Source organism: Lasiosphaeria miniovina (assembly GCF_030549165.1).
Source record: "Lasiosphaeria miniovina strain SMH2392-1A chromosome Unknown B0T26scaffold_4, whole genome shotgun sequence".
Lineage (NCBI taxonomy): Eukaryota > Fungi > Ascomycota > Sordariomycetes > Sordariales > Lasiosphaeriaceae > Lasiosphaeria > Lasiosphaeria miniovina.
Genome location: NW_026848223.1, coordinates 4559461 through 4573445, shown reverse-complemented (window position 1 = coordinate 4573445; position 13985 = coordinate 4559461). Strand labels below are relative to the sequence as shown.

At 55.9% G+C, this 13985-nt stretch overlaps 4 protein-coding genes across 4 annotated transcripts; 2 read left to right on the top strand and 2 right to left on the bottom strand.

Annotated features, from left to right (window-relative positions):
• The first annotated feature begins 2311 nt into the window (after positions 1-2311).
• On the top strand, positions 2312-4256 carry B0T26DRAFT_314177 (S-adenosyl-L-methionine-dependent methyltransferase). The gene is made up of 4 exons (XM_060434340.1): positions 2312-2681; positions 2864-3051; positions 3144-3345; positions 3426-4256. The coding sequence occupies exons 1-4, from the start codon at positions 2518-2520 to the stop codon at positions 3877-3879; spliced, it is 1008 nt and encodes a 335-aa protein (XP_060296917.1). The 5' UTR covers positions 2312-2517; the 3' UTR covers positions 3880-4256.
• Positions 4257-4759: 503 nt separating this feature from the next.
• B0T26DRAFT_676327 (uncharacterized protein) lies at positions 4760-6429 on the top strand (the record flags this gene model as incomplete). The annotated part of the gene is made up of 2 exons (XM_060439965.1): positions 4760-6295; positions 6415-6429. 2 exons carry the CDS (start codon positions 4760-4762, stop codon positions 6427-6429), a joined length of 1551 nt encoding a protein of 516 aa, XP_060296916.1.
• On the bottom strand, positions 6421-9011 carry B0T26DRAFT_313755 (glutathione S-transferase). Its single transcript, XM_060434338.1, has 7 exons — positions 8635-9011; positions 8318-8485; positions 8081-8168; positions 7758-7978; positions 7428-7693; positions 7310-7334; positions 6421-7114 (listed from the first exon to the last, which is right to left on the bottom strand). Exons 1-7 carry the CDS (start codon positions 8809-8811, stop codon positions 6851-6853), a joined length of 1209 nt encoding a protein of 402 aa, XP_060296915.1. The 5' UTR covers positions 8812-9011; the 3' UTR covers positions 6421-6850.
• An 836-nt stretch (positions 9012-9847) lies between these two features.
• Positions 9848-13197, bottom strand: B0T26DRAFT_676325 (uncharacterized protein; the record flags this gene model as incomplete). The annotated part of the gene is made up of 4 exons (XM_060439964.1): positions 9848-10582; positions 10646-12632; positions 12696-13069; positions 13192-13197. The coding sequence occupies 4 exons, from the start codon at positions 13195-13197 to the stop codon at positions 9848-9850; spliced, it is 3102 nt and encodes a 1033-aa protein (XP_060296914.1).
• Between the last annotated feature and the right edge of the window lie 788 nt (positions 13198-13985).

Here is a 13985-nt window from a genome sequence, read left to right as displayed (position 1 = left end):
GGCTGTTCCGTGCGAGCTGGAAAGCAAGGTAGGTACGGATATTAGGTGACAACGACGCGAATACCCCGCAGCGCGCTGCAAGTCAACAACACGCGGTCGATTGGGAATTAAGGTTCGAAAAGACAAAATGGTTGCCAATGTTTGAAATCCAAGGCCGTTTTACTATCGCGAACCAGGTGGATTATCCCTAACTGCGAGACAGCGGGTTGTGGTGGACGTAGAAGCGAGTGTCCAACAGTGGAGTCGTGTTTATCAACCTAGACTTTTGCTCTTAGTCCAGCAGAGCACGACGCGGTCCATTGGCAAGACGCGACTTTGGCTGTTAGTGCATGGATTGGATAGCGGGGGGGCTAGCTGCTACGGTTGGCGCCGGACGGGTGCACGATCCACGGTGCACAGAACACAGTAACTGTTGCGCGCCCGCACATGCCTCGCACTGGGCAGTCTGCCAGGTGACATCTTTTGACGTCCACTGATGTTCCGATGTTAAGCCGGCACCAGCTGTCGGGTGGGGTAGTGGCGGCTGCCGTTAGTCTGTGAGGGAACGCTGGCGGGGCTTTCGTGACCTAAGTGTCTCGTCATGCTTGCAAAAAGGTGACCGACTCTTTGCAGCTTCCATCTCTCTTCACTGACACCCGACGAGGCCCTCTTCCGCCGCGAGACCGGACTATGGAGCTGCTCGCCTGACCGCTTGTTTGTCTTTTCTTTCGTGGCTAGCGGGTGTGATTTCTAAGCGATGTCTGCATCTGCCTTGGTTTCAGGTTCGTGTTCTCGGGGGCAGGCAGGCAGACTCATCGCTGAGGCTCTGTGGCTTGGATTGGGCTCGATTCGGTGTCGTTCGTTCAATTGGGCGAGGGGCACAATAGACACGGCAGGCTGCGCACCAGCCCTGTCCCTTGTGTAGGAACTGCGACAGATGAACGAGAAAGATCGGGAGGTTCCACTGCGTGCCAGTTGGTCAATAGCCTGCCACTCCGGTACCTATCATCTCTTTACTAGACCTTCAACGCGCTACGCTACGCCAAAGATGAGAATGGAGCCTCGGGTGCTGAGATGGAAGCCCCAACGGCGATGTGCTGTGCTGCTGACAGATGGCGTGCAGCGCCGAGGGCTGTTGACGATGCGATGCAATACGATGCCCGCGCGCGCAGCTCTCGTTGGGCCCAACTCCGTACGCAGTACCGAAACAGTGGTAAGGTACCCAGGTGGATGATGTGCACGCAGCGCACGCATCTCCAACGCAGGGCAGTCGTCAGTCGGAGATGCAGTCTGTCGAGATTCCTGGGGACGAGGATCCGATCCGATCGCCCGCCTGCCCTGACCTGTGCTGCCGACCTGCCATGCCGTTGGATCAGAGCCCAGCGGCGGCCGCCTCCAGCGTTTCCGCCTCGCTGGACTCACACACACGCACGGCTCTTGTTGCCATTCCCAGCAGAGGGTCGAGATGCAGAAATGGCGTTCCCCTCCCACCCCCCCTCAATGCAACCACCCATGCCCGCCTGCCCACCATCCCAGTAACGACAGGCCCCTGATTGGTTCCTCGTCCACCGTCCACATCCACCGCTCCCCCCCTCCCCTTCCGTGGGCTCACGTACTGCACCTCGCTCGCTATGCTGCAGCTTGAGCTGCCGTCGATCCCGCTTCTACGGATCTCCGCCTCTGGATTTGGAGCTAAGCAAGGTGGGTAGTGAGACAGGGAGCCAGGTGGGGAGAGCTCTCCCCAGAGGTCACGCCGGGAACAGCGTACTGTCTGTACACTGCTGTACTGTACATGCGGTATTTGGTTCGCTTCTCTCTGGCCGGCAGCGGTGCCGGTCTCACTCCCCTCTCCCGCCTCGGCCTGGTTGGCTTGGGACCATGACCCAGATCCGTCTCAGGCTCCCAGGAGCTGCTGATTTTGCTACCAGGCCTCCAGCCACCATCCCATAGCCCACCGTCCCTCCCGGCCCCGGTTTTGCCTCCGCTGCCTCGTCGCTGCTGTTCTCGCGCTCGGCTTAGCTCTCACCCTAACCGTGTCGATCAACACAGAGCCCCAATCCCCGCTCCTGGCTGACGGTACAGTACATACCTCCTCTCTGCCGCGCTGCGAAACAACGGCCCTGTAGCACCTGGCCGGTCGACGATACAATAAGTCCCAGGCTCCGCCAACTAGCTCCTCTCCTATATAAATCCACGATATCCCGCACCCGGCCCGCCCTGCTCCCCATGTGCCATCCTCTCGCGACCACGCTCAAACGAACAAGCGCCCGCCCTCGATACTCACCGGCGAGCCGATCACCAACCGCCGGGACCGGGCAGCCTATATCTGTTTGAAAACCTTATAACACGGGCTTCTAGGCTTTGATGTTCTGGCCTTGCGGCGACATAACCCTCTGGCCGTGCCGAGCCTGACAATGTTGCACTTGCTTTGGCTCTCTGGTTTTGTTATCCCCTTGGCTGGATATCGTGCTGCCCCACAATAAGAAGAGCTTGGTCTGCCGTCCCCTACCGTCACCGTACACGTTCTCGTTTCTTGGTATGGAGGGCTGGGTGGATCCAGAGGCTGGCGCCGACGGGGCGTCTCAGGATGGCTTGCCGCCAGAGCAGAGAGAGGTGACCTCGGACTATGCGCCAAGCCTTGCCGAGTCGACCTTCGGATCTATTTCCTCAAGCGTAAATGAGCACATATGGGAATATGGAAGGTGTGTGTGTGTGCCTGTTTTGTCTGACTCAGATTCCTGCCATGTGTGTGTGTATGTGTGTGTGTATGTGTGTGTGTGTGTGTGTGTGTGTGTGTGTGTTTGTGTCCGTGTCTGTTGAACCCCCCCCCAAATGTGAGCGCCATGTGCTAAAGAAAAGACAATGTCGACTACCTACACAAAAGACGATACCATGTTTTTAGATACGGACGATACCCAATTCCAAACGATGAGGACGAATACAAGAGGGAAAGTCTACGACACGCCATGATGAAGGAGATGTTGGAGGGCAAACTCTACCTCGCGCCAATCGGAAACCTGCCCCAGAAGATAATCGACCTGGGGACTGGGTTCGGCGATTGGGCTATAGAAGGTAGGTTCCCAGGGCGAGGAGGGACCTTGAGAGAGATCTGGGCGAGAAAAGAGGCTGGCTGGCTGACATTGACCGTCTTGCTATCTATCTAGTCGGCGAGAAATTCCCCAGTGCCAAAGTCATCGGGGTGGACCTGTCCCCGATTCAACCGCTCTGGCTGCCTCCCAACGTCGAGTTCATTGTCGACGACATTGAGGACGAATGGGTGCAGGATCGTAACTTTGACTTTGCCCACCTCCGCTTCGTAGGCAGTGTCATCAAGGACAACCACACGCTGTTTAGCAGGATATTCGAGTAAGTCCCAGAAGCCAATACTATTTCATCACTTGGCTTCATGGCATCGGCTTCTGACTCTTCTTTGTGTGTGTCTCTAGAAACCTCCGGCCTGGCGGCTGGGTCGAGACGCAGGAGATATATCCGCAGCCGGGGTCGGACGAGACGCCGCTACCGGCCGACTACGCGCCGGCCGAGTTCTACTCGCTCTGCGTCGAGGTGCTGCTCAAGCTCTACGGGTTCCAGGTCGACTCGGTCGGGAGCCTGCCGGCGGACCTCGAGCGCATCGGCTTCGTCAACGTGCAGCGCAAGGTCTTCCACCTACCGCTCGGCGACTGGCCGCGCGACCCGCGCCTGCGCATGGTCGGCGGCTACTTCCACGAGGTGTTCATGGAGTGGGTCACGGCCGTGGCGGCGCGGCCGTTTGTCGAGGCCGGGCTCGACAGGACAGACATCCAGGAGCTCGTCAAGGCCGTCAAGGTCGCCGCCGACGACAAGAGTATTCATGCGTACCTGCCGATACATTTTGTGTGGGCCCAAAAGCCGCCAGAATGAGCGAGGTTGTCGGACTCGGAGATTGAAAGCAGTCCGTATCTCCTTGCTTGGAATAGCCCGCTTCTAGAATCCATAATCCATATATATATATATAACTATACGTTTGAGATGTAGTATATTTACCTGCCTCTTGACTTGAAAAATGCCGTCAATTGGCAGGGCAGGGAGTCTAATGGCAGCAGGGGATTACAAAGATGGACGATTTATTCGGAAAGGGAGCGGGAAGCTGAAGATATCGTGTCGCCTGCATACCGAGTCTTCTCGTGCGCGCAGCGAATTCCTAGAGCGGACGACGGAAGAAGTCGGATTCGCGGAGATGCGCCACCGTTATTGCTCGTCGCTCCAAGCAGGAATGCATAAACCCAGAGTCTACTACTGTGTAAATAGATTTACTCCTCTTTTGCGGATTTCTTGACGGGCGGCAGTAGTCGGGCGGCGGCCCCGGGACCTAGGTAGGCCGGGCCGGGCCGCCCGTGCAAGCATCTCCCGCTATGGGAGGGACAAGGGTGTGCTGTAATTTGGCGAGCATGCGCTGTACTGTATGGATGGATACCGCCACACCCACCGCACCCAGAAAACCCTGCACCTCCATTTTCTTCCTCTCACAACAACATTTATTAGCCATGAGATGTACTGTCTAGCCGAGCTCCTTCTGAATGCATTTTTAACTGCAAAAACAACGAGTCTCGCAAATACCCACTACCAAGTCGACAGTCAGGGCTGGGCAGTAGCACACAGGCCAAGTTAGGTAATTATGGCTCGGAGTCTAGAAGACGAAGGGAAAGTAAAAGGGACGATATCTGTACAAGGTACCTTGGACTTGGACTCGAGTCACTCACGGCGGGAAGGCAAAACCACCAAACCACAACGCCAAATCGACATGGCGCAGCTGCGGGCGCAATGCCTGTCGGCGGCAGATGCGATCGGCGCCGAGTGTGCTGCAACGCTGGCCGCTGGCAAAGGCCAGCACCAAGGCGAAATCGCAAACTACAAAGCAGCAGTCCTCACAAGCCTCGACGGGTGCGGCGAGCCCCTAGTGCAACTACTCCAGCGCCAGGCCCTGAGGCTTGCGAGGCTCTATCGCGACGGCGGCAACAGAGACAGTACCGCGGCAGGACGTCTCGAAAAGGAGTCGGTGCTCGGCCGGCTCGACGATGTCGTGGCTGCCGCGTACGCCAAGTTCTATGCGTTCCCCTTCAAGGACCTGCCCGCCTGCTGGCGCCAGCTTTACACCGACGCCAGCATCCTCAAGTTTGCCTGCCTGTATCTCCTCGACTGGCCGCATGCTGCTGCCGCCGAAGAGCCAGAGCCAGCACTGGTGCCAAGTTACGACGATGCGACTTTGGATGATATGGTTGCCGTCCTGGACCGCGCCCTCGTGTTCGCCGGCGCCGCTGGCGACGCCCGCGGCCGCCCTTGGATCGACAGCGCTTTTGAGCTGCTCGGCCGCACCCAGCTGCCACCGTCTCCTAGCTTAGACCCCGAATTTTTTAGTGAGAGGCCATCCAAGAAGGGGAGACGGATGCTGTCTGATAGCCCCTGGACGAACATTCTCTCGTTCTCCCAGGCCGAGCCGTTCACGCCGCCCGTCAAGTGTCCCGTGCCGCGCGCCACCGCCATGTCTCTCGAGGCCTTCCAGACGTACCTGAGCCGGCCGACGGAGACGGGCCGCGGGCCGTCCCCGCTAGTCATCTCAGGCCTGACCGACGAGTGGCCGGCGCGCACGACACACCCGTGGCATAAGCCGGCCTACCTGCTGTCGCGCACCTTTGGCGGGCGGCGCCTCGTGCCCGTCGAGGTCGGCCGCAGCTATGTTGACGACGGCTGGGGCCAGCGCGTCATCCCCTTTGGCGAGTTTCTACGCGAGTACATCGTCACCCGCAACGAGAAAAAAAAGACGGGCTACCTCGCCCAGCACCAGCTGTTCACGCAGCTGCCGCAGCTGCGCGCCGACATCGTCGTGCCCGACCTCTGCTACACGGCACCGCCACACCACCCGTCGCTCGACCCGCAGCCCGAGCTCGACGCGCCGCAGCTCAACGCGTGGCTCGGCCCTGCCGGCACCATCACGCCGCTGCACACGGATCCGTACCACAACCTGCTCGCGCAGGTCGTCGGCCGCAAGTACGTGCGGCTGTACGGCGCGCATGAGGGCGCGCGCCGCATGCGTGCTCGGGGGTGTGAGGGCGGTGTCGACATGGCTAACACGAGCGCTGTGGATGTTGGTGTCGTCGAGGGCTGGGATGATGGTGGTGATGTGCAAGGGAGGGGTAGTGATGTGCAAGGGAGGGGTGGTGACGAGGGAGAGGACTTTGCCCGCGTGCCCTACCTCGACTGCATCCTCGAGCCGGGCGATACGCTTTATATCCCCATGGGCTGGTGGCACTACGTCCGCGGGCTGAGCGTGAGCTTTAGTGTGAGTTTCTGGTGGAACTGATGCGGAGGCTTGGTGCGAGGGATTATGTACGTGGATGCATGGTCACGAAGACACGATACCTGTAGATGATGAATATAAAAAAATACCTAAACCCCGAGAGCCACACCAAGTAATATGACTACTGGGCTAACACTTGATTTGTTCACTTTTCTGTCCTTGTCCCATCATCACCATTTGGCGTACGGCGGTGAGTTGAAAAAAAAAGAAGAGAAAAAAGGAATACGTTGTGATGTACCTATTTCGTCTGCTCAAGGAGGGGTTTCTACAGCTAAATCTATCACAAAGTGATATAGCTTACACCCATAACCACACACACACTAAACTGAACACAGGGAACACGGCACATCCCTAGTATATTCACTCAAAAAAAATTGGCCGAAAGCTGTAAATACAAACCTAGACAATATCAGATACCGACAAGGTAAAAACAACAACAAGCACACGGCGGCGCAGCCTCACACCAGGTGTTCACTAATCCATCTACCAACAAAAAGTCAACACCCCCCCTTCACCTAAAGACCTTTCCGTCTCCACCTACGCCTTCGCAGCAGCAGTGGCCTTAACAACAGGCACCTCTTCATCCAGCGGCAGCACGTCGGGCAGCGGGCCTAGCGGCGTGATGGAAAAGGGGTTGATCTGCGTGTGCGAGCGCGTGTAATGGTTCTTGATGTGCAAAAAGTTGGCCGTGTCGCGGAACGCCGGCACGCGCCAGTACAGCTCGCGCATCCACGCGTGCAGAGCTGGGTAGCCGGACCGGATGTCGCGCAGGTTGCACTTGAAGTGCTGTACGTAGACGGGCTATTTGTGTTGTTAGATGTGTGTGAGTTTTGAGGGGTAGGGTTTGGAAAGGCAGGGGAGAGGAAAAAGGGGGTGGTGTGTTCAACATGCAAACATGTGTGTGTTTATGTGTACGACGGCAAACAAATGACGGGGGGAGGCAAGAAGGTGTCAGACGGGGGGGGGAAAAATCATACTAGATAGAAAACAACTCACGTCAAATCGGATAATAGTCACAAACCTAACAGCAACCACGGATTAGCGCACATGCGATAAACACAGAAAACACAGAAAAATGCACGAGAACAGAGAGATAGAGAGACAGATGACGCACAGCCGAATATCCACCTCGGTAATGTCCTTGCCGAACCAGTACGGGCCGGCGGTCTGCGCCGCGAGATGGGCCTCAGCGCGGTCGAGAGCGCCAAACAAGGCGACGACGTTGCGCTCGTAGGCGGCTTGCGTGGTGGCGAAGCCCGACTTGTACACGCCGTTGTTGATCAGGTCGTACTGCCATTCGTTGGCCTCATCAATCTCCTTTTGCAGCGCGGCCGGGTACAGCACAACGGCGCGGTACTTTTCGTCGATGAGGTCGTCAAACTTAAAAAAAGGAAAAGTTAGGACCCGCCCCCTTGTTGCCTCTCTATCACAGGGAGAGACTTACCTCGGTGCCAAACATGCGCAGAATCTCGCTGCTCTCGTTGTTGACAATGGTCTTCTTGGCCTTGTCGTACAGCACCGGCACCGTAAAGCGGCCCTGGTAGTCTGGGTTGGCGGCGAAGTAGATCTGGCGGATGTGGGTGAAGCCCGCGTGGCCTTCGACGGGGTCCGGGATCACGTTCTCGCCCTCGGCGTCGCTGTCCTCGGCCGTTGCGAACCGCCATCCTGTGGGGTTGTCAGAGGATGTCCCTGAGATATATATATATATATATAGAGAGAGAGAGATAGATAGAGATGGAGAGAGAGAGAGAAATGGATGAGACATGCCTTGAGCTCCCATGTGCCAGTGCACTGCCGAGAACGAGATGATGTCTTCGAGGCCCTTGAGCTTCCGCGCAATTAGGGTCCGCGTGGCCTGGGACGTGTGTCAGTAACCTTGTTACTTTGTTTTGCATTTTACCGCTTTATATCTTCTCCCCCTTTTTCATATCAAGTGGAGAAAAAGACCAAATCTCGTCCCTCCACAAGTAAAGAGAGAACACAGAGAACAAGGAAAGCACCTACCCAGGGACAGGCATAGCTGACGTAGAGGTGGTATCTGCCCTTTTCCGGGGGGAACTCGGCGCCGGCCTCGCGCGAGATGAAGCTGCGGAACGAGCTCTGCTGGCGTTTAAACTCGCCCGATTTGTCCCCCTTGTAGACCCAGTCGGTGATTTTCTCATCCTTGGAAGCCTGAGCACAGCTATCGTCAGTCAATTTGGTCCCTTTTCCTCAATCTCGCCTTTCATAGTTCATCTTCTCCCCCCTTTCCCCGCTTTTCGTTTGCAGCCACCACCGCCACCACCACCACCACCACCACCACCAGATTCAATGGAACTCACCATTACCGCAGGAGACGTCCCAAAGTTCCTCAAATTAAACCCGGCAGGCGTCAACCGGTGTGAAAGAGACAGGCTCCTCCTGGTCTGGGTAGCAAAGTTCGATTTCGGCGTTGGCGAGACACGGGGCAGAGTATAGAAGGCAGACGAGGTCGGCAGACCGAGTCGGCTACGATACATATAACGGCAAAGTGCGTGTGTGTGAGTGTAGATAGAGAGGAAGAACAGAAGGGCAAAAAGAGGAAATGCCCCGCGTTATATAAATAAAATACTGTCTGAACTAGAACGGGGGGGCTGCGCGTGTGTGTTCGCTCGTCGTCCTTTGCGTGCTGGAGCGAAGAAGCGAACACGTCGATAACTGATCACACAGCATCTCCAAACATGTACATACATTACTGTACATACGTGTATTCGGATGTGGATGTGGATGCAGATGCAACCAGCGAAAACAACCTAACAGTAGGTAGTGCATACCGCGCGCGACATGATTCATCCATGCACAGCATGAAGACAGAAGATAGAAAAAAACACAGCCGCGCGCGCTGACAAAAAGATGCCAGACATCTAACAATTCATCAGCAATGACACTCGCCCTACCCCATACCAACCTCAAGATCCCAGCACAATTACTCAATTACCGCGGAAAACGGCAATCTTGCAAGCAACTTTGCAAGCAACAGCCAGCGACGCCGTCTTTGGCAGCTCTGACAAATGGTGACGTAAGGCCCACTGCTGTGGGTTTTGGATTGGCGACAGCGGGGATTACAAACCACCATTCACACCAATGAACGGGGGTTCTCGGCTCGGAGATGCACGCCAGCAACCGCCAAGGTTGCTGACTCACTCACAAGCACAACAAAGTCAGGTGAGCTTCACTAAAGTTCCCACAAAAGTTAATAGTCAGCATATAATAGTCAATTCGTAAACGGTTGCTGGCATTGGGTCCGATGACCTCTTCGCTGTCTCTGCTACTAACAAGCATCTAGCATTGTGTCTAATGTACCGTCTGAGCCAAAGGCCCCGAGGGGGAAGCCAAGAAAACAAAATAGCCGTAAAAGAGAAAACCCCCTGAATTTGGGACAAGTCTATACCTAGTCGTTCACAATAGCTACCAGGCTCTGCCGCATATCCCTTTCCAGTCCTTCATAGCGCACTACCATGCTCGCCCCAATACGTCGTAGCTTCCCGGCATCCGCCCTGCCCCTGTGCCGATAATTTACCGGACCTTGACCTTGATATAAGGCACCTCAACGTCTTCGCCGTCCGCATCTTCCGTCACGGCCTCGAAGATGACCTCCTTCTGGTGCTCCGGAATGGGCTTCTTAGACACCGCCTCAACCAGCTTGCTCAGCTTCATGGGGTACTTGTCCTTTCTCTTGGCAAGCGGGAAGAAGGCCGCGTATAGCAGGCTGACTCCCGAGCTCAACATCGAGATGGTGAGCCCGCGCTTCTCAAAGTCGTCTATCAGCTCCTGCAGAGTGATGTCCTCGACCTCGAATCGGTCCCAAATCTTATCGAGGGTCACCTTGCCATCGCGTCCCTTGTACTCCACCTTGGGGCTTGCAATGGGCTCGCTGAACCCAAAGAATGGAAGAGCGAGGTTGATGAACCCGTTCTTGTACTGCTCAATGTCATCCTTGCCATCGATGATCTTGTAGAGTTCCAACACCACCAATCCCGTCACGAGAGCCGTCGTCGTCGCAATCGCGGGGATGATCTTGCCCGCAATAAACTTGGTCTTGTGTCGATCGGCCTGCTCGATCTTGTAGTTTTCGGCCCGCAGGTTGCTCGCAGCCGTGATGAAATCGATGTGGTAATTGGTATCGTCATCCTTCTCAAACTCCACCGGCGTGAGCTTGAAGCCGGCTAGCGATCCGGGATTCGGAAGGTCGCCAGCAAGGTTCTCTAGCTCCTTACTGTCGTCAAAGGCACTACCTGCGGCATTCGGGTCCTAGAGAATTGTTAACAACAAACATAAAACGGCCCAAGTGCCTCATCAACGATGGTTACTTACAGGATCCTTATCGTCGGCCTGGATCTTGACGTTGGAGTCCGGAGAGAAGTCTGGAATGATCATGGAATCGATAGCCTGCAGGTAGTCCTCCTTAGTTTTCCCCTTGACATTGATGTTGTAGTTGAAGGCGTGGAGGTTCGCCGCCGACTTGACAAAAGTGTAGTGAGTTGCATTTTTGGAGTCGAACTTGAGCGGGTCGGGCGCCCGCTTCGGACCTGACCAGAACGGGGTTCCGCTAGACGAGGTGGCGTCCTTAGGGAAGTTAAAAAGAAGCTGCTGGATGGCGTTGTTATACTGCTTCTCGAACAGCATGCGAGCCCACGCAACACAATCGTCGAATGTAAGGGCCCTCTCGTTCTTCAAGAAGTCCACCAGCATTTCGAGCGTGGCCTTCTCGTTTCCGCCTTGCTTGAGCGTGTTGTCGAGGTAAGTGGGGTCGGACAGGTAGAGGTTCACCGTCTCGGCCGGCTTGACAAACGAACTCTCGAACAGCTCGCGGGCCCACGCGATGGTATGCTCGATCTTGTTGGGGAAGCTTCGGAGAGTGCACATGGGGAATGACTGCTCTGGCGGATCCTGAGACGATGAGTACGACTCGGTAAGCCGTGGAAGGACCACTTGGGTGTTGCCCTTCGTTCCCAGAGTGCCACTTTCGAGCAGAGGCTTGTGGAAAAACACGCATCTCCTATCGACATAGGTTCTGGCCTCCACATTGTCCAGAGCATTGGTAACCCCATCCAAGCCCGACCAGAAATCTTCGTTGAAGATATGCTCCGTCTCGGGGCCCACGCGGTCCTTGAGCGATACAATGTGGCCGGTGAGATCCGGGTTCATGTGCTGCACCGCCTTGGCGGCGCAATCGCTCTTCATCTGGCCAACATCTTTCGGCCGGAACAAAAACTGGCGGTTGAGGTTGCTCTTTTCGATTGAATCATTATCGGTCACTGTGATCCGGCCGTTGGGTCCGGATCCGAGGCCGATCATGGCCCAATTCTTGAGCATCTCACAGCCGATCGCACCGGCGCCGACTAGGAACTGCTTAACGTTTGAAATCCTGTCCTGGAACTCCTTTCCAAAAACGGCGATCTGTCCATCGTAGCGGGTCCCTAGAGGTTTGCATAGCTCCTCGGAGCGGGCCGATCCCGTCGCGAGGGACTCGAGCGAATCGAAGTACAAGTACTGCTTTACGGGGTGAAATTTACCCGACACAGCCTTGAGCACCTCCTGGGCAGTGAGGCCGCCGAAGAATGCAGCCATGGGGTTGAGATCGCCCACTGCCTGATAGCTCAACTCCTTGATCAGCTTGTAGTCCCACTCGACCTCGACGCCTTCCGCCTTTGCAAGATCCTTGGCAGAGTTGAGAACCACTAGCGCGTCTTCTTCGTTCATTGGTCGAGGCAGGTGGCCTGCAGATTGAATGAACGAGTGCAGCGCCTGGAATCCTATATGGAGTTGCTGAGGTCGATCGAATTTGGCGAAATCGGAAACAACAAACTCGGGGTCCTTAATGGCAGCCGAGATGTTCTTGAAGTCAAGGTGCTTGGGCATCTTGACTTGCTGAAAAAGACCACCTCGCTGGTACTGCCCAAGACCGGACACGTCGCCGATAGAAAAGGTGTAAGGTCCCTTCACAGTGACCTTCCGTGGTTCGCAGCCGTTTAAAGCTTCCATGCCCTCAACTTCCGAAAACGTGACAAAGTCTCCATCCTCGAATCCATGTCTAGTTTCGTCCAGGGCCGAGACCAAGCCCTCCTCGTCGATTCCAGCAACAATACCGTTGACGGGGTTCTCGCCGGTAGAGTCGATGACGGTGAAGTGTTTGCCAAAGTCACAGAAAACAGACCCAAAGAGGCCGAAGGTATCTGCAACAATAACGTAGATGCCCTTTTCGTGACAGTAGTCGCCGATAGCAAGCTGGACATTTAACGGCGTGTTGGTGAGGACGACAACCTGATATTTGTCAAATTGCGATAAGTTCTCGCCGAGGCTGTGGTGGAACTACGTGTAAGCAAAGAGGTAGCGTTTCGATGTCCGCTAGGATCGTGCTCACCTAGCAGAGTTATGAATGTGCACGGGTGTGTATGCGTTGAGCTCGGCCACGCGGGGGGCAGTAACCTGGTCGCGAGGCTTTCCAACATCTTCGGCACGGAGGAAGAACTGCGACGACAGATCGGCGATGCCCACTGGCGCGGGATCGTGGAGAGTCAGGCTCTTGACGCCAGCAAGAGCGATGTTCTTTGCAATCTCGACGCCGAGGCCCTTGAGGCCAACAATCAGGACATTCGAGGCGCCCATGCGCTTCATAGCCTCGTGGCCCAGGACATAGAGCTGGCGACTGTAGAGCGACTCGTCGATCTCGGTCGTCGATCCCGCGACGGACTCGTCCACCTGCATTCTGGTGACGAGTTCGACCTCTGGGAGCCTCTGTTCCTGAGATTAAGCAACGCATGTCAGTCTACTCTTCTGAAAATAGATGCGGTGCTGCAAACGGATGTCGCGGAGCTCCTCTGCGAGGCTGCGAAGGTGATGCCTGGACATGGACTCACGGTCATGGTTCTCTTGAGGGATGTAGGCAAGTCCCCGTCAGAAATTTTTCGCTTCCCCAGCTTGACAGTTGTACTTGTTCTACGCGAAGTGCGCAGGTGTGATTTATTGCGTTAAGGAGAGGGTAGTTGGTCAAGCAGCGAAGAGTGCTTGCGAAGGGCGAAGGTTGCCAGGTGAAGTCAGCCCCGCTAGGTACCCAAGCTGTCCAGAGAATTGCGGGGATGCCTGCGGTGGACAGCAGGTGGCGGCTGTCAGGGCCCAGGGGGTATGTTACTTGGTCTTTTGGAAATGAGGCGGAGCTTGTCCAAGTCCCGGAAGAGCAAACAGCAGACAATATAGTAGTTCTTCGTGGTTGATCTCAAACAAATACACGTCTCGGAAGTAGAGAATGCTGAGGAAGCTGAGTGATGCAGAATGACATGCCTTGCTTGACGATGATTTCTAAACACGTTCCGTCAATGCAGTAGGACTAGGCGAAGGGATGCCTGGGCGGGCAAACGGCAGCACCTACCTCAGAAACGACCCCACCAGCCCAGCAGCGTCTGCCTCGAGATGACCCGTGCGTCTAGTGGGAGCCAGACCAACAGCTGTGCTTATGTAAAAAGCAGATGTATCGTCCTGCGGAATCGCCATGTAAAGGTACCAACAAATGAATCCGCCCACCTAGTGAGGCGCAATCATAGGTAGCTCCCCCCCCAGTCGCCACCGAGCCTCTCGCCCAACGTCCCTCCATTGGAGAGCATCGTGACAGGGTATCATTCCACATAGTCTTCTGCTGGCCCCCAGTAACCATTTG

Bases quoted from the DNA above. Each gene is read 5' to 3' on its own strand.
- B0T26DRAFT_314177 (XM_060434340.1), top strand. From the start codon at position 2,518: ATGGAGGGCTGGGTGGATCCAGAGGCTGGCGCCGACGGGGCGTCTCAG. The intron at 2,682-2,863 runs GTGTGTGTGTGT...CCTACACAAAAG, and splicing joins CACATATGGGAATATGGAAG to ACGATACCATGTTTTTAGAT. The intron at 3,052-3,143 runs GTAGGTTCCCAG...CTATCTATCTAG, and splicing joins CGGCGATTGGGCTATAGAAG to TCGGCGAGAAATTCCCCAGT.
- B0T26DRAFT_313755 (XM_060434338.1), bottom strand. From the start codon at position 8,811: ATGTATCGTAGCCGACTCGGTCTGCCGACCTCGTCTGCCTTCTATACT. The intron at 8,169-8,317 runs GTAGGTGCTTTC...CACACGTCCCAG, and splicing joins TCAGCTATGCCTGTCCCTGG to GCCACGCGGACCCTAATTGC. The intron at 7,694-7,757 runs GTAAGTCTCTCC...CCTTTTTTTAAG, and splicing joins TGCGCATGTTTGGCACCGAG to TTTGACGACCTCATCGACGA.